This window comes from Leptinotarsa decemlineata, unplaced genomic scaffold (genome assembly GCF_025532065.1).
Source record: "Leptinotarsa decemlineata unplaced genomic scaffold, Ldec_3_MD MMD2_tig00000505_RagTag_RagTag, whole genome shotgun sequence".
In the NCBI taxonomy this organism is placed as follows: Eukaryota; Metazoa; Arthropoda; class Insecta; order Coleoptera; family Chrysomelidae; genus Leptinotarsa; species Leptinotarsa decemlineata.
Window position 1 is genome coordinate 8,149,087 of NW_027412549.1, and position 23,300 is coordinate 8,172,386.

Here is a 23,300-nt window from a genome sequence, read left to right on the forward strand (position 1 = left end):
CTATACAAATATACTGATTATTATTATTTTTCACAATTGTTGAATTAAATAATCATTTTCTCAATAGATAGTTGATATTTTGTTCAATTATTTGCTATGTATGTTTCATTGGTAGTTAATAAATACTGTAGTGTTTCCTGACTTGTATAGTGAAAATACCAAAATGGTTGTTGAATTGTTTCTCCGACAATTTCATCAACAACCAGCATTAGAAGTTCATGAGATTTCACTAACAAACCATATATAATTTCTCCATCGATATTCATATCACAATACTCAATAAACGGAAACCTAGTCGTTATCGGAGAATTTGTTTTCAACTAATTTCTTTTTTGTAACCTTTTGTACATCATTACTGAAATATTACACAACACCAGCAACAGAAATATTTCGGAAGAGATGAAAAGCGACCAATAAATCCGAATACAATGATACCATTGTGTGAAACAGTGTAATTTTTCTTTCTGTCAAAGAATAGCGCAGAGCTAGTGGGTTAACGAGATGATTTGTACCAAGATAACCCCAGAACGTATATCAATCGAGATAAGGGAGAGTAAACAGCTTATGGAAACAAGGTATATTCTGGCGCATGTGCTTACCGTGAAGAGGTGTCAATGAATTCGAGATATATCTTCAATAGATGGTAATTATTTGGATTTATTCGTTGTAGACACCTTTCTATAAAAATAGTTTGTTGAATGGCTTTTTCATTCTGTAGTCCATTAATATTTCTCAACTTTGAAAATAATCCACCAAGGAATATTTGGTTCAAATGCCTCGTTGTTTCAAACATTTTTTTGATACTGAGACAACACATAGTATCAATCATTAATGAATTGTTACGTTTCAAATCTTTACAAAATTTCAGCACATGTTTTCACTATATAATAGCTTCTTCAGGAGCATCTAATACATCTCTGAAATTTCATTTTTCAGTTAAATACATAATAAAATATTTCAATATTCCGTCATTGAATGGAAATATACAACAATATACTTTTTTGCCACAAACTTCTCCTTTATTATATCAAAAATGGAAATTTCTAATAAGTGACAGAAATTAATGAAAACTTTTTTCGACAATTCAGAGATAACTCACGTATGTTTCACTTTATTGGGACATATTATTTCTAGTAAATAACACAATTTCAAAATTATTGTCATCAAATGACTGATGTACCGATAGTTGAATTTTTTGTATTAGATGCGCCAGTGAACTCGCACTCGCACAAGAATTTTGCAGACTTTTCACCCTGTCTCACAAGAAAGGGTTTTTCTTTCTTGTTGTAAGATTGCTCGCGCTCAGCCGATTCCCAAAAAGGACAAGAAAAATCTTCCAAACAACTATAGACTAGATGCTTTGCTATCAGTAATATCAATCATGGAAGAAGTCGTAAACCACCATATCCTCAAATATTTGGAAGGTTTCAACATCTTGAGCGATCATCAATATGACTTTCGGAAACAAAGATCAACAGGCGAACTTCCATCGTATGTCACCCATATTTGGAATAACTCAATCGAGAAACATGGAAAGTCCAGAACATTGCACTTGATATTTCTAAGGCCTTTGATCGTGTGTGATATGAGGGTTTGCTGGCCAAACTTCGATGCTATGACTTGTCGGATTATTTCAGCTTCCTGAAAGAATATTCCCTGCAAGTGGCTGTTGATGGATACTTTCAAGCATCAACGCTGGTATTTCCCACAGATCCATATTGTCTCCAATTTTTATTGTATATCAACGACTTACTGGAAAAAAACAAGAATCTAATATATTGCTTTGCTGATGACGGCACATTTATCTTGTCATTCCATTTGGATTCCAGGATATCGACTGTGGATGCACATCTTCACCAGCAGCAGGAGGTTGCATATCTTAATGCATCTCTAGAGGTAATTTCGAATTGGGGTGAAAGTTCAATTCAATGCTTTGAAAACCCAGGCATCGGTTTTCTCCAAAAAGATGAATGTCTGCGAACCGGATATAATAATGTGAGGACAGACAATTCTGCTTTCTGGTTCAATAAGTTTGTTGGGAGTTGAAATGGACACCAATTTGTCTTGACACAATCATGTCGACGGAATTGCAAAAGGTGCTTCTCAAAAACGTGGAACACTGTTCCGAACCCGAAAACTGTACACACCCCAATAACATTTGATGTGTTATGAAGCTCAAATCACACCTTCTTTGGAGTATTGTGTTCATGTATGGAGCTCTCTAAGCATACCCCGAAGCTGTTGGATTCCTCCCAGAAAAGAAGCATCCGCCTGATTGGAGACACGAACATTACTTGCAACCTCGATAGTCTGGAACATCGAAGATAGGTTGGAGATTTGCCTCTCTTTTATATAGATACTTTCACGGGAGGTGTTCAAGTGACTTGATACATTTGATTCCACCAATTGCGGTACATATCAGAAATACGCAACGGACTGTGGTTGCTCATCGTTTTGAAATTCAACTCAGTACACCTCGATCTTCACTGTTTAAGAACTCTTTTATTTGGAGTTTATGTGGAATAAACTTCCTGAAAATGTTTTTCCAAATGAATTCAATCTCCAGCGATTCAAATCCAACGTGAGTCGCTACTTCCGCACAGGCACTGCTCTTAGAGCGCCTTAAGGATTTTCTCAAAATAATCATTAGTTTTAAACGAATTTGCCAATATAAACAATTATATCATCCGAAAATCTCACGAGTTGAATCAATTAAAGAAAATTCACTTTTTTTCATTTCTTTGTTCATTGATTTAAGTTATAAAAATAATTTTAATTTATAATCTATTTAAAAATATTCTCCAAATAGATTTCTCCAAGGGTAGAAATTTTATTTAAAGTAAATATTTTTTTTGCAAATTCTGCTAATCGACTTTGTTTAATTCTATTATTTTTTGAAATATTGAATTCATTATCATTCATTATGCATTGGGATTTCTAGTGAATATATAAAAAGGTAGGAAAGTCTGATTCCGGCTATAGGAATTGGATTCATAGAAAGAACGTTAAGGTTTTAAAAAAAATGTCTTTGATTTTTCACATCTTCCATGCGCCTGTGATGTTTTTTAGAAAACACTTTCTCGCATATACCTTGAAATTTGAAACGTCTGTTATTCTCAACCTCATAAATATATCGTTTTTCGTTACTCGTGAGTAAAATAATATCTATTTTCAAATGAATTGTTTCTGATTTTTTGACTTACACATCTGAAACATCCGGTCACTTTGCTATCGACAATATGAATTCCAATATATTTCCAGTCGCCGGCCCAGTTTTCAACTTTTTGTTCGTACCGCAACAACGTTGTGAAACCGCAGAGGTTTTGTTACATGGAGATCGTAGTCGAGCAGGGTATTGATTACAGCTGACATACCTTCGAATCATTGTTGGGTGAGAGATTGATAATGGTCTTGTAGCGTGAATTCAATCCCGAACATCTGAAACTATGCGGTGACCTGAAAACATATAAATGAAAGATACTTCAAGATAATATTCTCGTTCCAAAAATCTCTTAGCTTTTTCAATTGTTGACTTGCATAATCTAAAGGGATACCCTTTCGATTTGGAAAAGTCTTTCCTGAATTATATTTTCAATTCTTCAGGAAAAGTAAAAAAAAAATATTTTTTCTTGGAACTACGTATTCATATGCATTTTTCTAGTTTCTAGGCAGCTTGCTTATATACGCATTACTATTCTTGTTAATTTTTTCCAAGTCTTCAAAAAACACCCATAGACTTATTACGTTTTCCGCGTTTTTCATGACATCATTTCTAACAACCAATAGTTCACTGTACTAAATTGAAAGGGGTATATTATTTATAGAAATTAGGTTTTTGAGAATAAATGTTTTGGCTTTGTACTTCTCCATCTTTATACAAAAAAATGTGGGAAACTTCTGAAAGAAGAAAGAAAGCAATTAATTTCAAAATAAACTCTTTAACAGTTTGTGTAGATCCTTTGTTGCCTGCCTTCTGTGTTCAGTGAGGAGCCCTATAATTATTCTGAGCAGATCCCTACTTTGTTGAAGTAGTTCTTCCTTTCTCTTTTCAGAAGGTAATTTTTTAAAGGCTTTCCCGTATGTGCCCCCGGGTATATTTCCCAGTACTCTTTATGTTTCTCATAGATCCAATTTACAATATGGTTTCTTAACAAAAATTTTGGTACTCGTGCACCAGCTGTAGCATGAGCTATTTAGTCAATATATTCCCGCTTGCTAGCATGCTAAAATTTTCACAGCATTTCCAATCAGTCTCGATGTCACTTTTGAGTTTACTAGTGCTCCAAGTGCAGTTTGATTGTCTGGAAGACTGATGTGTATCGACCGAGCGGTTAACTGAAATGTTAATTTCTCCCAGCTCCCGTTTCATGTTCGGTTTTTATCCCGTCTGTTTTCTTGGTGTTTCTACCAAGCATGTTCTCAGGATAACTGTTCATTCTCAGTCTTCTCGGATTTTGACTTCAACCGCGCAGTTTGTAGGGAAGTATTTCAGCGTCATGTAGTTCAAGAATATTTTAGGTGTTCCTTCTGTCATGTATTCCGAACTTTTGTTTCGCCCGATCAATTTTAATTCGGTGAATTTTACAGTTTGAATTGACCTACTCTTTTCCACACCATTATTATATTGATATACTATATTACTATGTTAGGTGTGTTTTCAATGCTACTGGTGGTGTAGTTTTTTATCACCCATTATTCCTAGATAAAGCAAGTCTTTGTACCATGCTTAATTTGTTGATAACGATCATTTTTTTCATCTTTGGCCACCAAACTATAAATGCATGTTATAACAGATTCAACACCATGATGTGGAGCCAATACATCATGCTATCATCAGTGCTATCCCCACCTTTTGTCACTGTTTTTAGATGTTGTTTCCAGGTCAGCGTGGAATCTAGTATCACTGCCAGTTATTTAACCTCCCTCTCATCTCTTCATCTTAAAGTTTCAGAGGTCCTTGGTCCTCTCGGTGCGTCTCCTCGCCATTTTATTATATTTGCTCTGGGCTGGAAATCGTCTGCATTGTAATAAACAATAAATTGTTTTTTTACTGTCGACGTTTCAAGATCGGTTTATACATTCGATCACTAATGAAAGTGTCAATCTATGTTATGTAGTTTTGTTGCACTTCATAATATATTCAGTAGATCCCTTCGTATTTACTTCTTCTGATACGCTTACAGTAGGTACCGGAAGTTTCTGATCAGTTTCTATGTTTGTTGGGACCCCGGATTTTTGAACATTGACCTACTTGCATTGTCTCATCGCTATCCAAGACACACGAATTCTTGAATATTCAGGGGACATGGCCAAATTCATTTTTCCTTAGGAGAAGTACCTAACGCATTTTCGGAGCAGCCCGTTTTTTTTTCAAATACATTAGAGCTAACGGCAGCTATTCAATAGGATGAGATGGGAGATTTAAATGACAAGGTTAAAAAAAGTCAAGCCCTCAACTCTGGTTATCTTTTCATGTAGTGTTCATTAGAGAGTTCATAAAAACTTCAACTTCTGACAAACTATAGCCGGAAAACAAAGCATTTGTTATCCAATATCAGGTAGTGACCCACCTGAGTATAAGTAAGCTTGCGTATTCATTAAGGGAGAAATATTGCATCTTGAAATCTGTTTTAAAATCTGTTTTTCCGTTAATCAGCTGTCGCCCCCATACGAACGACAACTCTCAGAAGTTGAGAAACTTGGAGGACTAACGAGGTCTTACCTTTTAACGTGTGATTCCTAACACGGTTGCAGAATTATTCCAGCTTCAACCAGATAAATTCTCTCGAGAAAAATATCTGGTCGAAGTGGGGATCGAATCCACGGTCTTCCGATCGTGAGTCGGGCGCACTACCACCGCGGCCAATTTCACAACATCTGACAACCCCAAATCAACTTCAGTATACCATTATGACCGCCGTGAAGGATATTCCAGAAGACGATTCACAGGTACGATTCCGACCTGGAGGGTTACAGGTTACCTGTGGGGATTGGGAGAGCGTCTTCTGGCTGGTGCTCTGCATCTATGGGAGGGTATCTCCCCGAAATGCGTCACACGGACCTACTTCTCAAGTTACACATTGTGTTTCTTACCTATCTGAAGAATTTGGTTGCAGACTAATCGTCGATCAGGTTCTTATTAGATTAAAGAAAATGTGCCATGGTTTGTCAACCTAGAAGTGGATTATTCTTTGAGGGTATATCAGGTCATGGTAGCAGAGCACTTACACCATGTCTGCCCCGCCGCGGATCGGATTAGGTTTTCAGCGTTTGATAGAGTCCCACTCCTGTTAGCTGACTTGAAATATCACTCACCAAATAAAATGAACGACTTCGTTAACAAGCTGGATTAATTTGGACGAATTTAAATGAGTATAAACGACAATAAAACCTCGCGTGTTACAGATATAATCGATTTGTTAGATAACTTTCAAATTATCTGTTTGTTAAATACTTTAGTGACTTCATGCATGAATTAACGTCATTTTTTCATTTTTATGTTTCTTGGCCGTTTTATCGGCTGCACTTTATGAGAGTATTTCATTTATTTTTCTTAAAGAAAGAAGTAAACATGGAAATTTCACATGAATAATGGGATCTCTCATATGAAGTTCTTTCTACTTCGTATCTAAGTCTTCATTTCTGAAAAACTCATATAACTCCAGGGTTTGTGTTATTATGTAAATCAAATTGACAATCTGAATGTGTTTACTTTCCCCTGTTTTTACAAATACCGACTGAAATCACAGATATTCAGAAATTATTAGCATTTGCCTTGAATTTCATCATGTCCACCCGGATTCTCCATAATAGTGATGTTCCATCTGCTCACGAAAAGGATATGAGCATGGTATTTTCTAATTGACGATATGCTACAAAAAGTTAAGGTCATTCATTCTTTATAAACGAGTAGGTAAACATCCTGCGTACAAGAATGTTTACTCAATTTTCATACCCTGAGAATAGCCATCTTGGTACTTTCATATAATCATGGTGGTAGAAGAACCACTGGAAATAATTGTCAGAAGAGTTGACATATTCTTATATACAGCTCGTCCCATAATTGGAACAAACGACATTTACAATTTTCCAGTTGAAAATGTTTGATATGTAAAAAATCATTAATTGAAGGAATATGAAAATAATTTTTGACACCGGTGGTTTCGATCAAAATTAGATGCACACTTGAAAATACATATTATCGAATTAAACTAAATTAATGAATAAACTAGCCGTCATTGTGTTGACTTGATCATAAATGAGAGTTAAAAACAGTTGAGAAATGATCATGAATGGTTATTTCAAAACCCTCAATTGATTGAATCAAACGTGTTAACAATTTTGTGATGAATAAAATCAGAAACAACTGCATTTTTCCAATTTTGTATAATAATTCTACTCTTCCTACTTTTTCTTCAGAAAAATGTTTAAGATTATTCAGCCGTCTCATTCACCATGAATAATTAAACCTTCTGAAAAAATATTTGTATAGTTATAATACTTTTATTTGTGAAATTATAAAACAACGATAAAAATGAAAACAACAATAAAAATTATTTGGCGCTCCGGGGCGACTTCATTGATTCCAGTATAGTGTTTCAATACTCTTTAAAAATACCAATATTCCATCTCATTTGGCCTAGCCCCGTAAAATTTCTTCCGTACAATTTAAAAAAAAATAATCATCTTGACTGAATTTGAAACTTGTTTTAATCAACATTCATGATCTATTTCTGTTTAACATAATATTGTGAACATATTTTGGTATATATAAAGATGATAAACACTACCACGAATCGTTCAGTAATCCATTAAAAATAACCAGGTTTACTTTAATTCCACAGAGTGAATCAGTGATGTAAATTATTATTCAAATTAATTGAGACGGATAATTTTGTTTGGATTATAATGTTCTCAAAGTCATGTTTCCAAAGAAAATTTAGTATCAACTACGTATGCTTTGAAATGAAAAAATAATCAGGCGTGTAAACAAATTGAAACTTTGGTTTATTCGTTTATTAAAAGTGCTCTCATTTTTTGTTGAAACATTATTTTTTTTTGTTGCAGATGATGAAACACGTGCAGCTTTCTCCTTATAGGAGTAGAGCTGACACAGTGTCTTTAAGTTCAACCGTTTCGTATGGCAGCCTGAGTCCAGAACCTTTGGGAAGCAGATCGTCGAGTTATTCTTCGCTGAATGAGTCTGTACAAGTGAGTTATATCTTTTAACCTATTTATATTTCTGGTACCGACTTTCATCTAAGGGTGTGAGAGATTTTGTTGATTTTTTATTATTGCACTGATTTTCTTTAATATATTTCAGATATGAGTATCATCATGATATTACCATCTGACCTGAAAGACCTAACCATACAAACTAATCGGCTTCGTGAAGAAGCTGGGTTTATTTGGTCGAGGGTGAATAGGTGTGATTCACAATAAACCCTTGCGGGTTGTGGTGGAGGCTCGAATAGACCTACTCACTTTGGACTTAACCTATCATCATGATATTGAAATTATATATATTTTCTTACATTTCTCGTAAACTACACACTTTAGCAACTTGCTATCCTCGCCATTACTATTTCTTCTCATAATGGTCGTATATACAGATATTTCTCTAAGCATACACTCTATCCACTTTATCCACTCTATCCACAATTTGTGCCATATATCCCTTTTTCCGTTACGTTCGATTATTAATTCTGATAATGTAACGAATGCGCCCTCATTTTACAAGAAATCAGCTATAAAGGTGACTTGTTTTTCAGACATATTCTGCTCTTTTTGTGATCCGTCGTAGAGCCGTTTTCGTTGACATATCTGACCTGAACACATATTGGTCTCGATGAAACGGTCAGTTAGCCAGTGATATGTCCCTAGTATGTCTGTCAAGTAGTTTTCCAATATTTTTAGGGCGAATGGCGTCAGTGTTTTCTCAGGTATGCATTGGTATCACAGTCAATAATAAGCTGTGATCTATCTGCTCTGCAGGCTCTCATTAGTTCTTCTACATTCCTCCTACATTACCGAACTTTCGGTAATTTGACCGCCGTCAAGGCCCTGGTACAAACGTTACTCAACGGCATTATACATCACATAAAGACCTAGGATTTCTTCAAGCGAGCAATATCGGACGTTCCCAAAACCTTTGTAAGGATCACCCAAGCCCTTACTGTTTGGTATGTTGGCTTTACTACCTTCATTGCCAATCAGAGGAGTTGCTTGTAGATTTCTTACTCTTTTATCGATGCTTGTAGTCCATTCAGTTTGCACAAGTATTGGGGAGATGATTGTTCACATCAATGGAGCCTGAATGGATGGTTGAGTTCTGAGAGGTCACCTAGTATCCTAGAGGTCTGGCAACACCTTATAAGGATCAGGTACTATTAATTTTTCGGCAAGTCCTTTGATACCAATGGGTTATAATAATAGTAATGATATGGCTCCATTTAAATTGGATGAATCTCGGGCAAACTATGCCAAAAATTTCCTTATAGAAACCATAGGTTGTATCTGACCCTAAAATTTTGTTGGTACTGCAGGGAGGTGAAAATTTTGTTTCTATTACCTGGTTACTACTATTCGTGCGACCAGTGTCAGATATTTCTTCATAGAAACTACAGATTGTATCTAGCGCTGTATTTTTGTCGTATATTGAAATTTCCATCCTGGTTGACTAGAGCCATACATTTCCTTTCAGGTAAAATGCAACTTTTGAAGCCTATCAAATGTTTTATGTGGCAATTATTGTCCTGTATCTTAACAACTGAATTATGTATTTCACTCTGAAATGATATGCAGATTCACGCAAGCGTAACAATCAACGAAATACCTTGGGCAACCAAGTTTCGGAGTCGACAACTTGAATATCAGATTTCTGATTAATTTGTATAGTATTTGTAGTAAATGAGGCCTTCAGTCGACCTTACAAGGCAGCGCGTTTCCACGGGAATAGAACAGAGGTTCCCACGATGTTGACGTGTTTCGATTTTTTATTTTTCTCATGATTATTGTTCTACTGTTCCGGCGACTACAGTTAATCTCAGTTTACGACGACGTAAACAAATTTACCTTATGCTTGTATTTGTCTTTCATGATATTCTTTTTGATATGTGACTTTTCAAGGCGGATTTACTGGAAAAAAGTTCAAATATCAATATTTTCAAGGAAGTTTAGACATACCATTATTATTCGTCACACATGTTAGAATCACGAATTTCATTCATTTTTGATGACTCACAAAATCATCACGGTCACAATCCTCATACATTTTGATTTTATAAAGGACTAGCAAACGCCCCGAACTCGCACAGGTGCACTTCAATGTTGAAATTTCATCGTGAAACAATTCAGGTCCACGTCTCCCAGATTTAAATTTCGTTATGTTCATTTGACATTGGCAAATTTTTCTCATTGCTGCAGTTATTACAGACATGTCCCAGTGCCAAACTTACGAATTAGTTGAGATTTTCCTAAGAAAACAGTATTTTACTCATGGCCAACAGTAGGCTCCTATTTTGCAGGTCGGAGCTCATGAAAATCAACTTGTTTGCCTTATTGTTGTTTTTTCAAATATAAGCCCCAAAAATCAATGATCATGATAATCACAAAATTAAATGACGCCAAATATCGTTTGTAGAGAAGCTCTATGTTCCCATAAACAAAACATTCTTCTAGTAAAATTACTCCCATCTGTAGAGCCATCGCTGAAAATGGTCGCTACTGAAAATGTCGTTGTAAAAAATTGTTATATTATGATTTATTTGTCCAAATGAAGTACAAATTTATCTTTTTATCTACTTACCCATGCGAATTTGGGGCGGTCAGCCCTTAAAAATACTTTCACTATTAACAAGCTACATTGTCCAGTAGTAACACATGTCACTTTTTATTCCAATATCCTCACGAGTCACGAGTCGAAGGAAAAAACTATAGTTTTAAATTCTGTTACTATAGTAGTGATAAAACTTCAACAGTAACACCTAAACATACTAAAATTCATTGAATCTGCAAGCCAGAGTAAAATTATCGTACATATTCTATTTTCCATTTCTCTATGACGTGAAACAACGGTGCAAAAAGGATTTGAAAAACCTTCGAGAGAACAAGGTCACGAGGAATATTAATTCAGTTTTTATTTCCTCCTTGGTCATTGAAATGTACAGCAGCTAAAAAGTAAAAGTTATCGGATCATTTCATAACGTTCCTGAGTACGTAATTATTCACCTGATAGGATCTTGCAGTCACGGTGCAGAAAAAGAAAGAAAAATGGAATTGCTTTGTTGATGTTCGACGAATTAATTTTTTATTTGAATTATGTTACATTATAACATGTGATCAATTCGCTGGTAATTCTTGTGGAATTGTAGTCCCCCGAATCAACTGGCATATTGCACCAAAAGATAGCAGAGCCAAGAAGAGAAGAGAGAGAATTCTTGTGATAAAATTCCCTGCCATTTTTGTGGTAAACTTTCATTCTGGAACTATGTACGATATACCACCTTGATTTTACTATTGAAAAATTAAAAGGCAAAGTAGCTTATTTGAGGTAGGCACCTAATTTCATTAAATTTACATTTGTAAGTTAGTTAAAATTGCTTTCCATCTGAATATGTGAAACTCTGCAATTTAACAGGGATTTAAATAGACAAATTTTAGATTTGATACAACCACAATTCAAAATATTTGTTATCGTTTTTGCAGCACTCAATTCTATTTCATTGAAATATATAATGGCTGTAATAAAAATTATAAATAATATTCAAAATTGAGTCAAACATTGGTTGCTTTATAAAAAGAAGGTCGATTTCAAAAGTTGTCACTTGAAACTATGAATGATCCACTTGTTCGATTGGAATTTTTTTCTCAAAGGAGACTTGTTGACTTTTTTTGCATCAAGTTGCTTTATCCTCAAAAAGTAAAAGTTTCAAATTGACTGCTTTTCAGTAGTGTATTTTCTGATCAATTGACGATGAACAGAGTTTATTATTTGATGCTAACTAAATTCCATCAATTATTTTTTCCTCGTGAAAATTTATTGCAATACAAATTTTTTATTCTAAGCTGAACCATACAAATAACAATGGAAATATTTTTTTGGTTTTTTATGTTCGTTATGCTCGTTCACCATTTGTTAATTTAGATTTTTTCACTCCTTTTCAATGTCGAAATGAAACAACGGTAATTTTCATAAAAAAAAATATAGTCGCAAAGAATTGCAGCAATATTAAAGGGCAATGGAGTTAGGTTTTATGATCAAGGGTTATAGGCACCGATGATTACAAAATGAATTCTTTCTGAAAAACTTGTACTATAGTACACAACGATGGTAAAAAAGGGGCCAACAAAAGAGAACGGAGTCAAATGATGGACATTTTTTATAAAAGTGATTGGTAAATCAATCTCAATAGCAGTTGATTAGTATTTTATATTTTTTCGTATTCTGCCCTTATCATTCAATCAAAGTTTCCCTCATTACAACAACAGAAATTTCATCTATTTGTACACTTCAAATCATTTGGCCAGTTTTCAATCAACAGATAATTTTCAAATTAGTTACTGAAGAATTCAATACGCTATAGTAATACAGCTATTCAAGGAAACTATATTGTAACTATGTATTTTGTCTAATATGAAAAATTAGAAAAATTAATAATTACAAAAGTAATAATAAATATTCTTCTTTCGCAACACATATATCACATTTAACAAACTACTCAAAAGTGTAAGTTTATTTTGAACAAAACAAAGTTTTCAGTGAAAATCCTGAGAAGTGGGAGAAATTCAAGTTGAATCTGAAGTACATATGATTTATTTGAATCCGTAATATTTCAGAAATATTTTATGTAGACCAATCATTTAAAAAGAATACCGGATTTTATGAAATAAATCATTATCCACATTAGTTGCTATTTTAAATAGTTTTTAAATAGTTGGACCCATTATTCCAAAAAAACTGCAGAAATAAGCTAGTAACCAAGTTTACCAGGTTTCAAGAGATAAGGGTTCGTAGAATATTGACCTTCTTTATTGAACATAGAATTAATTTCCTTGAGAAAGGTTTGCACGTATCTTGTTGAAGTCGGGAAGATATGGTGTTCAATCAGAAATAATTATAGAACATAAAAAGACCGATTCGGGCCATCATTTAAGAAAGAGGCAGGAGTTCAAATATTTAGAGTTGATATTTTATTAGAATATCTACAATAGAATTGAATAGCATTTCTCATTTTCCGGGATTATTAAGTGTCGTTCATTTTAAGTGAGTTTCTTAACATTTCGTCGATACGAGTGGTTTACATCTCCAGGAATACAAAGAGTATTTTCTCGGTCAAAACGAAGGTTGGTCAATAATACCAAAATGAAACAAAAACATAATTTAACCTAGACACGAAAGCCTTACTCAATTTGGAATTGTGTAATTCATTTCATCTTAATTTATTTTTATTTGATGAATCTGGTAATTAGTAGCAAAATGTACGCAGAAGGTCTCCGATTTACTTGAAAAGCTTTCGAATTTTATTAATATTTAAAGACCTGAAGAAATGTTGAAAGTCAACAATCAATCTTTGTGACATTATATTGCGATCATTTGTTTTATAGATTACTGAACAACACATACATATTCAACTAAAAAAATTATCTTGGGGGATGTCCATTAATCACGTGATGTTTTTTTAGCATTTATTAACCTCCCTCCTCCTTGGTGATACGCGGTGAGATTTAAGATTACACCCCCTCCCACACCCAAAATCACGTGTATTTTTCAGTACCTACAAAGAATCTTTGAATTTTACACTGGTAAAAATTTTTCCGCCGGTACCGGTGGCAATTTAATTACCGCCCATATTAGCGAGAAATTACTTTCGTGTGTGATCTCACATTCCATGCGGAATATTATTTTGTAATTCTATCTCGAAGACAAGTGTGGAATTTTTCAGTGTAATTTTTCATTTTGAGTGTACTTTTGTGTTGAAATAAAACTTTATAGGGTAAATTTGCCATATAAATTTATATCGAGATATTACACTCTTGACAGAATTTTACAGTAGAATTTTACACTCTTATATAATTTCACAGTGGAATTCTATTCTATGATAAAATTTTACGGTGTAATTTTTCATTTACGGGTTATATTACCTTGGGATATTCCGTTGTAAGAAGGTCCGTATTCAGAGTAGTTTTGAAGACAATGATACCTCAATCGGATGTTGACTCTTGACTCTTAAGTGGCCATTTTTCCTCATAATTTAGATAATTGAATGCACAAGACATATTACACATTGATATATTAAAAAAATATGTATATACAAAATAAGTTCATATACATTCTTGAAATGAAATTCTACAAAACATTTTTTTTTCATTTTCAAAAAAGTCAAATAACAGTACAAAATAAAAAAAACATTCTTCAAATTAACACATTTTCTTTCTTGCTCATAGTGGTATTATTCGGAAAGAGAAATAAAAGTAATTTCTTTTTCTTTTTTCCTCAATTGCTGTTATTATCCTAAAAGAGAAATGAAATATCATCATCAAATGAATAGGTTTAGAAATCTAAAAACACAGTAAGTTGACGAACACACATTCCTATAGAAAAACTACTACTAGTTTGACTTCAATATTAATATTTCTCAAAAATTTTTTATACATATTCAACCGTTTAAATAAAAAATTAGATTTTTCCAAATGTTTTCCAACATTTTCTGAAATATAGCAAATATAGCTATAATGATATGCTATGAAGTGGTGATGAAGTGTTTTGTTCACCTCTTCAACAGAAACAAAAAAGTCCTAAAGTGTTTCTCGAATCCTTCAATTTTGAGTTCCAACTTGCCTCCCATCGCAAAAATGTTTTCAAGTTCAATAATAAGAATCACAAATCCTCAAATTTATCCAAATATGTGAGAGATACGAAATAAAACGTTCAGATATTTTTTAGGTGAATGAAATTACGATTTAACATTGTCCGATATTTGCAACCACCAATACGAAACTTTATTCCTCATCGAAATTCATTTTTAAAATGGATCGTGGATACGGCTTCACTGATGAGTCACGCCACTGCTATCGAGTATATCTCTTTTTCTCTTTTTCTCAGTACTATTCAGTAATTATCATAAACATTTTCAAATATATGTTCTGTAATTATTTGAAAATCAGTTAAAATATGTTGTACTATTCCATATAGTATGAAATAATTCGCGATGTGAGGTTAGGATACACTTGTAATAAAAAAAACACTCTATAATGCATAACGAGAAAACTCAATGAATTCATCTGTTTATTGGACTAGTTATTGAAATTTTACAAGAAATGTACTCACCTTCTTTACTTATTTTCACCAACAACAAAAATATTCTAATGCACACGTCAGACAAACCGATGCGCTTCTGTAGACAAGAATGAACAATACAATAATCACTCACAAATACAAGCGTAATTTTACATTCGATAAAGAGATGGCGAAAATTTACATCTCACTAAGGGGGAATACCCATCGTCCATTTAACAATTCTCTTCACATGAAATAATACGTTATGATTTCACACATATATTAGATGAATATTCAATTCTCAAACAAAAATACATTGCCTACTGAAATTACGCTCGGGGATGTGAATTATTCAATAGAGAGAGTATATTTTCAATGAAACTGAAATAATTTTCTTCGTTCGAAATGAAAATTCCGAGGTGAATTTCAATCATTTTTCCCGGTGTACCTTTCTTATTCCCTGCAAATAGGTTTTTATACAGACCACCTAGTTTAGAGAGAGTTTTCATGAAAAACATACAGGGTAACGGTGTATGCATGTATTTGGCGCCAAAATAACAGAATATAACTGACGAGTCAGTCACATTACACGCCGTTTTTCGGTTTAGAAATCGTGCGTTTCACAAAAAAATAAATACACGTGATATCTCACTACGCTCTCCCTCCCCCTTGTGATATTTCGTGATTTTTGCTACCCCCCCCCCCCCCGTTAAGCCTCACGTGATTAATAAACGGCCCCTTGAGAAAAATATCTGCTCACAGGTGGATTCTATCTAACGATTTCAGTATCGCTACCAATATACTGCTGAAATGTATGTAATATTAAAGAGATTATTGAAACCTCTATTAATTTTTGAAAAAAGAACTAATTACTTCAATATGAAACAAGTATATATAATGATAGAGGAGTAGTGCTTTAGGTACACAACTGATTCATTGTAGAACCAGAATGATTTCAGATGTTCTCTACAATCTCAATTATTTCCAAAAATTGATATTCACTAATATTTGTCTTGAAATATCTATCAATTGTTTTGGGTGTAGTTGTCGTTTATACTTGTGATGAAATAGTATGATTATTCAAACTTCCATCAACCACGAAACGTGACAAGAATAGCTCTGAAATGACCTGAAAAAATTTAATGAAAAATGACTTTCCTATGAAAATACATAATTTTTTTACGAAGATGTGTAAATCATGCATAGAAATTATTCTCAGATACAAATGAAGTTCCACACATTTTTTGTATAAAAATGGAAAAGTGGAAAACCAAAAATCTTTTTTCAAAAACATACTATTTCTTTTTTGGCTAATGCGCTTATGATTTTTCATGCAACTTTGATTTCTCCCTTCATATCAATATTACTATACTATATCGTCCCAAATCACGCCATATAACGTAAATATTCCTAAATTACAGACACGAGAAGGAATAAAATAATCTTTATGAAACATATGGATTCCTTCTACGGCTCTGAAATAATTTGTCCTTATATGTTTTCGTATTGATTGATTAATTGCTTTGGCTGAATTATGTGTTTACTGATAGTGGATTTATCTCCATGAATTAACTCCTTTGTTGACTGCTGCCCATTCGAATTCCTAAGTTATACGAATAATGCCATTAAAGATAGACTACTCATTTGAATTTATTCTCAGCTTCCGTAATTTTATTGATTTTGAAGTCTATAAATAGGAAGCTGTGTATTCCGTAAACATAATTAAATCATTTATTATATAAATAAAACCATACAATAAAGTTAATTATTAGAATAAATTGTGATGCACTGTTTGGAACCTTTAGTGTAGTAATGATTATTATTGGAGTTTTATCCAACATCAAACCGTTATTTTTAACACCACGACACGTGTTTTAATCGCCAAATGATCATCTTCAAGAGGAATCTTCCTCTTCCTCTTCCAACTTGGTGATGGAAAAAAATTAAGGTTTGGTGTTGGGATAGAACTTAAGTAATTAGTCTAGTTCACATGTACTTTTTTCAGCCCTGTCCAAAAATTACGACCAAGGTGTCATTCGATTCGTATTTTTGCCTAGAAAGTTTAAGGCAAGGTCCGAAAAGGCGCCGATAAAAATTACAAAAGTTATAAACAATTAAGTGAAAAAAAAATTGGGCTTTAGTTTTTTCTTAATATCTTGGAAAATTTTCAAAATTTTGGAAATTTGAAAAAAGATTTGAAAAGATCAATGAATTTGCGTAAAAAAAGTCCCGACTCCCGAAACTGTATCTTGATTATTTATAATTTTTACAGAGCCCTGAAAATAGAGCCAAAAGCAGGTAGTCTGGCTTCCGCGCGCCTTTCGTCACTCTGATATAAAAAAAAATTATTAAAACATATTAAATGTAAATATTGAAATGGAAAAATTCATGTAATGTTGGGATACATCAATTAACAATAATCCGCAGTCAAAAAATGTTTATCCCAATTTTAACGTTAATTATAAATTTGTTAATTAACTTTTTCTGAATTGAAAGTTAATATAAAAATCCCTATAATTATTAAACTAAAACCCTGGCATTTTTTCCTTTGGTGAAGTCATCCTTAATAGGCAAAAAATAGATTACCGTTGCCAAAATAAAAAAATTGTTATTTTCTATTTTTTTATTGACAATTGAAAATTATAATTTTATAAAAAATACATTACAAATTTTTTTCTAATTTTTTATTGTTTCAATGTCTCATGGCTAAAAACTGATTATTATTATTTTTTAATTTTTTTACAGCTATTGTTAATAGATTTATTATAAACAAATACATTGTTTATGAGCAATTCGAAAACTTTTTTTTTGCATTATGTTAATTGAAAAAAATCATGATTTTTAGAAAAAAAAGGTTTCTTAAAAAAATTTCTTTGTTGCTAAAAAATGCGTTTGTTAATCAAAAATCCTTTTTTGCAACTGAATATTAAAATCAAGGAACCTTTTTTTTAAATCATAAATTCTATTGTTCTTTAAGGTTTTGAAAAAACTTATTTTTTATTATTTTTTTAATTGTTTATTTAAAAAAAATTGTTATAAACAATTTTTTTTCAATACTTTGTTCCATAATAAAAGTAACTATGTGTTTTTTCTTTTAATTTATTCTATTTTTTATAAAACTTGTAATATTGTGATACCTTGATACTTGTCTTTTTCATTCGCTCCTTCGCTTTTATAATTATAATAACTTTCAAACTATTGCAGTTATGACAAATATGCTTCAAGTCTTTTTTATTCATTATGAATTTACTAAAGTTGCAACTTTAGTAATAAAAGTTGCAACTTTAGTAAAAGGCTTAACTTTACTAAAGTTGTAACTTTACTAAAAGGCTTAAATTGTTAATAAATTCATAATGAACAGAAAAGACTTGAAGCTTATTTATCATAACTGCAATAGTTTGAAAGTTATTATAATTATAATAGTGAAGGAGCGAATGAAGAAGACAAGTATCATGGTATCACAATATTAACAGTTTTATAAAAAATAGAATAAATAAAAAACAAAAACACATAGTTACTTTTATTATAGAACAAAGTATTGAAAAAAAATTGTTTATAACAATTTCTTTAATAAACAATTAAAAAAAGAATAAAAAAAAGTTTTTTCAATACCTTGAAGAACAATAGAATTTATGATTTAAAAAAAACGGTTCCTTAATTTTAATATTCAGTTGCAAAAAACGATTGTTAATTAACAAACGCATTTTTTAGCAACAAAGAATTTTTTTTAAGAAACCATTTTTTTTTTCTAAAAATCATGATTTTTTTCAATTAACATAATGCAAAAAAAGTTTTCGAATTGCTCATAAACAATGTATTTGTTTATAATAAATCTATTAACAATAGCTGTAAAAAATTTAAAAAAAATATTATTAATCAGTTTTTAGCCATGAGACATTGAAACAATAAAAAATTAGAAAAAAAAAATTTGTAATGTATTTTTTATAAAATTATAATTTTCAATTGTTGATAAAAAATAGAAAATAACAATTTTTTTATTTTGGCAACGGTAATATATTTTTTTGCCTATTAAGGATAATTTCACCAAAGGAAAAAAATGCCAGGGTTTTAGTTTAATAATTATAGGGATTTTTATATCAACTTTCAATTCAGAAAAAGTTATTAATTAACAAATTTATAATTAACGTTAAAATTGGGATACAAATTTTTTGACTGCGGATTATTTTTTATTGATGTATCCCAACATTACATGAATTTTTTCATTTCTTAATATTTATATTTAATATGTTTAAATATTTTATTTTTTTTTTGTTTTATGTCAGAGTGACGAAAGGCGGGCGGAAGCCAGACTACCCGCTTTTAGCTCTATTTTCAGGGCTCTGTAAAAATTATAAATAATCGAGATACAGTTTCGGGAGTCGGGACTTTTTTTACGCAAATTCATTGATCTTTTCAAATCTTTTTTCAAATTTCCAAAATTTTGAAAATTTTTCCGAGATATTAAGAAAAAACTAAAGTCCCATTTTTTTTCCCTTAATTGTTTATAACATTTGTGATTCTTATAGGCGCGTTTTCGGGCCTTTCCTTAAACTTTCTAGGCAAAAATACGAATCGAATGACACCTTGGTCGTAATTTTTGGACAGGGCTGAAAAATGTCACCTAAAAGAGTTAAATCGAGTACATGTGAACCAGACTAAATATTCATTGAAATAAATTGATTGATGTTGCCGTTATTACGTGGTAGGAGATCATGAAAATGAAACTTTCTATGTTTTTTGCCACTTTTATTTGTAACGATATTGGATTATATTGTAGACAGTCTTATAAAATATCAACTCTAAACATTTTAACTCCTGCCTCTTTATCAAATGACGGCCCGAATCGGTCTTTTTATATTCTATAATTCTTTCTGCTAGAACATCAGATCTGCCCGACTTCAACAAGATACATAAAACTTTCTCAATGAAATGAATTCTTAGTTCAATAAAGTCAATACCCTTGAAAACCTTATCCCTTGAAATCTGATAAGCTTGGTTAATAGCTTATTTCTGCACTTTTTTGGGAAAAATGAATCCAACTATTTTCAAATCGGAACTATTGTGGACAGTGATTTGTTTCATAAAATCCGATATTCTTCAAAAATGATTGGTCTACATAAAACATTTCTGAAATATTACGGATTCAAATGAATCATTTGCACTTCAGATTCAACTTGAATTTTTCCCACTTCTCAGGATTTTCACTGAAATCTTTGTTTGGTTTAAAATAAACTTCCACTTTTGAGTAGTTTGTTAAATGTGATATATGTTGCGGAAGAAGAATATTTATTATTAGTTTTGCGTTTCGTTGATTTAATTTCATTTGATTTGATTCCGTTGTATGTTGAATTTTGAACTCAGTTTATTGTTAAATGCAAACCTTCAACTTGAGCAGTTGTCAGTCACTAAAAAAAACAACTTTATATAGAATAATAGATCTATATAATAAAAATGCAACGTCTGTGAGTATTTGGACTCACAACATCTGTGAACATTTGGGTTTACAATTTGGTCCTTCTAGCCGAACTGAAAAATCCTTGGAGAAATGTCCGTTCCTGTTCGACGAAATGATCGGCTGAAAGAAAAATGTGGATAAAACATGGATATGGCATGCGAAACGAGAAAGAATAAAACGGTTTCTTTGAAAATCTCCATACCTATTACGGAGAGAGATACAAGAAATAGAAAATAAAAAATCTTTGAAGACATCAAAGTACAAAAAAAGTTCACAAAAAATGGAAGAACTAAAAGGTATTCTGGAACTGAAAAAAGGGGAACTAGAGGTGAGGCGTTCAGAATTAGAGTTAAAGAAAGCAGGAATAGGTTATTGAGATTCATAAAACGCTAGGAGTCTAGAGATATCTGATAATGCAACTACAGCTCATGTTCAAAATTGGACAAATAAAATAACAACAGGAAAACTAACTGATTCGGATGTTCTGTCTGATAAATGTGTTTTTTTTCGGGTTGTAGGGATGAAAAAGCGAAGCCGAATCAATTTGTGGGGTCTATGGATGAAAATGAAGTGGAAACTTTTTTGGCTTGACAGTGCTGAATTAAAGACTTACTTATATTTTCGTGAAATATAGCGAGATTGAACAGTTATCTTCGTGGAAAAGCCAGAGAAAGTGTAGAATCTTTTTTAATGCTCACTTTGGAAGTAGATAAAATTATTTCAATTTTGGGACACCGGAAATGATTATAAATGACGTGGTAATTCAGACCAGAATCCAAAAAACTCCAAACGTTGGAGAAGATAGGCTTCAATCTAACCTATATTTTTCACAATAGGTGAACATGAAATACCAAAACAAAGTATAAGCTTAATAGTTTATAAGCCATTCAGATAAAGAAGGGAAATTTTTTAAACTGAAATTTTCTTTAAAGCCGCAATTACGAAATATCACAATGAATTATTCTTACACTAGAACCACATTAAAATTATATCAGGATTCGCAACAAAACCAAAAAGAATCTCACATGCGGCAGTGTGAAGTTTTCGAAGGGATGTACGGCTACCAGATGCTACTCGATACCATGAGAACATCCGATGTGAATCGTGCTTTTTAACATCGTGTTCGTCAATTGTCTCCATCTCTATTCTCCATCCACCCGCTATTCAAAAGATATCAGAAACACGGCGTGAGAAGTCTTGATCAAAGGTACTTTTGATTTGAGGTAAATTGGGGTGGAATGTTTTTGAAGAATCTCTGATATTACCAGGCCAGCCATTGATTTTGAGGTGAGATTAATAGTATTCTGCTAAACCACTAATCGAGAAAGAGCGATTACCTACTGTATTATATAATCATAATAATAATAATATATCTTTACTTTCGAGGAACTGAGCTTACTCACTTTATGAACTTGTATAGTCTCACGATTTTCCAAGAAGAAGTAAAATTTTGAGTGAGGTTTATATTACTGATCTTTTGTCAACAAACATACTTTATATACATCTCATTATGCTTTCTTATTTTCGCCATCTGATTAAAAAAAACATTCACTTCACTTCCATTCATATAATTATGTAGGTACTCTCATTTCTTTCTTTCATTTTTCTTGGAAACTTGTGAATATTTTTTTATTCCGCATCTATTTTATTTTACCTGCTGAATACTTGTATAATTTCGAGAAAATTTTCAGTCTTGCGGGGTTGCGTATACACATGACCGAATATATCATTATCGAATAGAATTTTGCAAGAAAATTTTGATGTCAATTCATATAATAATTTTAAAATATTTATTCTGTATTTTTCTGAATTTTTTGGGAAACTATCTTTATGAATATAAAAATCTACCATATATGAAACTAATCTTAGCAGTTTTGGAACTTTTAAATTTTCAATTGCAATCTTGAGTTTTTAGGAAGTGATTGCGTATAGATGTGCTATTAACTTTTTCCGGATGTCATAAATTTTACCGAAAAGCGTTACTTGAATTTTCCAAATTGGTATATTTCTAGGGTAGGAGAAAAATTGATAACTGTGTCTTTCCTATCTACGGACAATCATCATCATAATAGAACACCACTGGTCACAAAAACGAGCCGATGGCCAATTCTTTTTTGAGATTTGCGCCCATTCGATTTTTTCCTGTCATTTACAAGATTTCTCCTTATTTGAATGATTTGAAAGTGTTTCAGGCATGCCGTGAAAGAGAACTTAAGAGAACTGAACCATGGATGTCTGGACTGTGACAATTCAATTTCGAAGTCTTGCGTCAACATATAATTTGTGATAGTTTTTTATTGGATTTTGTTTGGATTTCAAAATAAGATAGTTAAAAGGATAAATTACATTTTTTAGAAGAAAGCTCTCCAGTTTTCTGCTTCCCCATCATTATACAAAAAAGTGTGTATTATTTATTAATCGTAAACAGATATCTGCCTAATTGCATACTTTCTTCTTTAATATAATGGCCATTTTATATTGGTCATTCTCAAAATTCAGTAATCTCAGGAAAAATAGAATCTTCTGGGATCGCTGACTTCGAATTTCGAACAATACATGAAATGATAT

At 32.2% G+C, this 23,300-nt stretch overlaps 1 protein-coding gene across 1 annotated transcript in view; it reads left to right on the plus strand.

Annotated features, from left to right (window-relative positions):
• Positions 1-23,300, plus strand: part of rau (RA domain-containing protein rau) — a 149,662-nt gene that overhangs the window by 79,692 nt on the left and 46,670 nt on the right. The window contains exon 3 of the mRNA XM_074173862.1: positions 8,068-8,211. Within this exon, the coding sequence (XP_074029963.1) occupies positions 8,068-8,211 (144 nt within the window). The remainder of the gene's footprint in view (positions 1-8,067; positions 8,212-23,300) is intronic.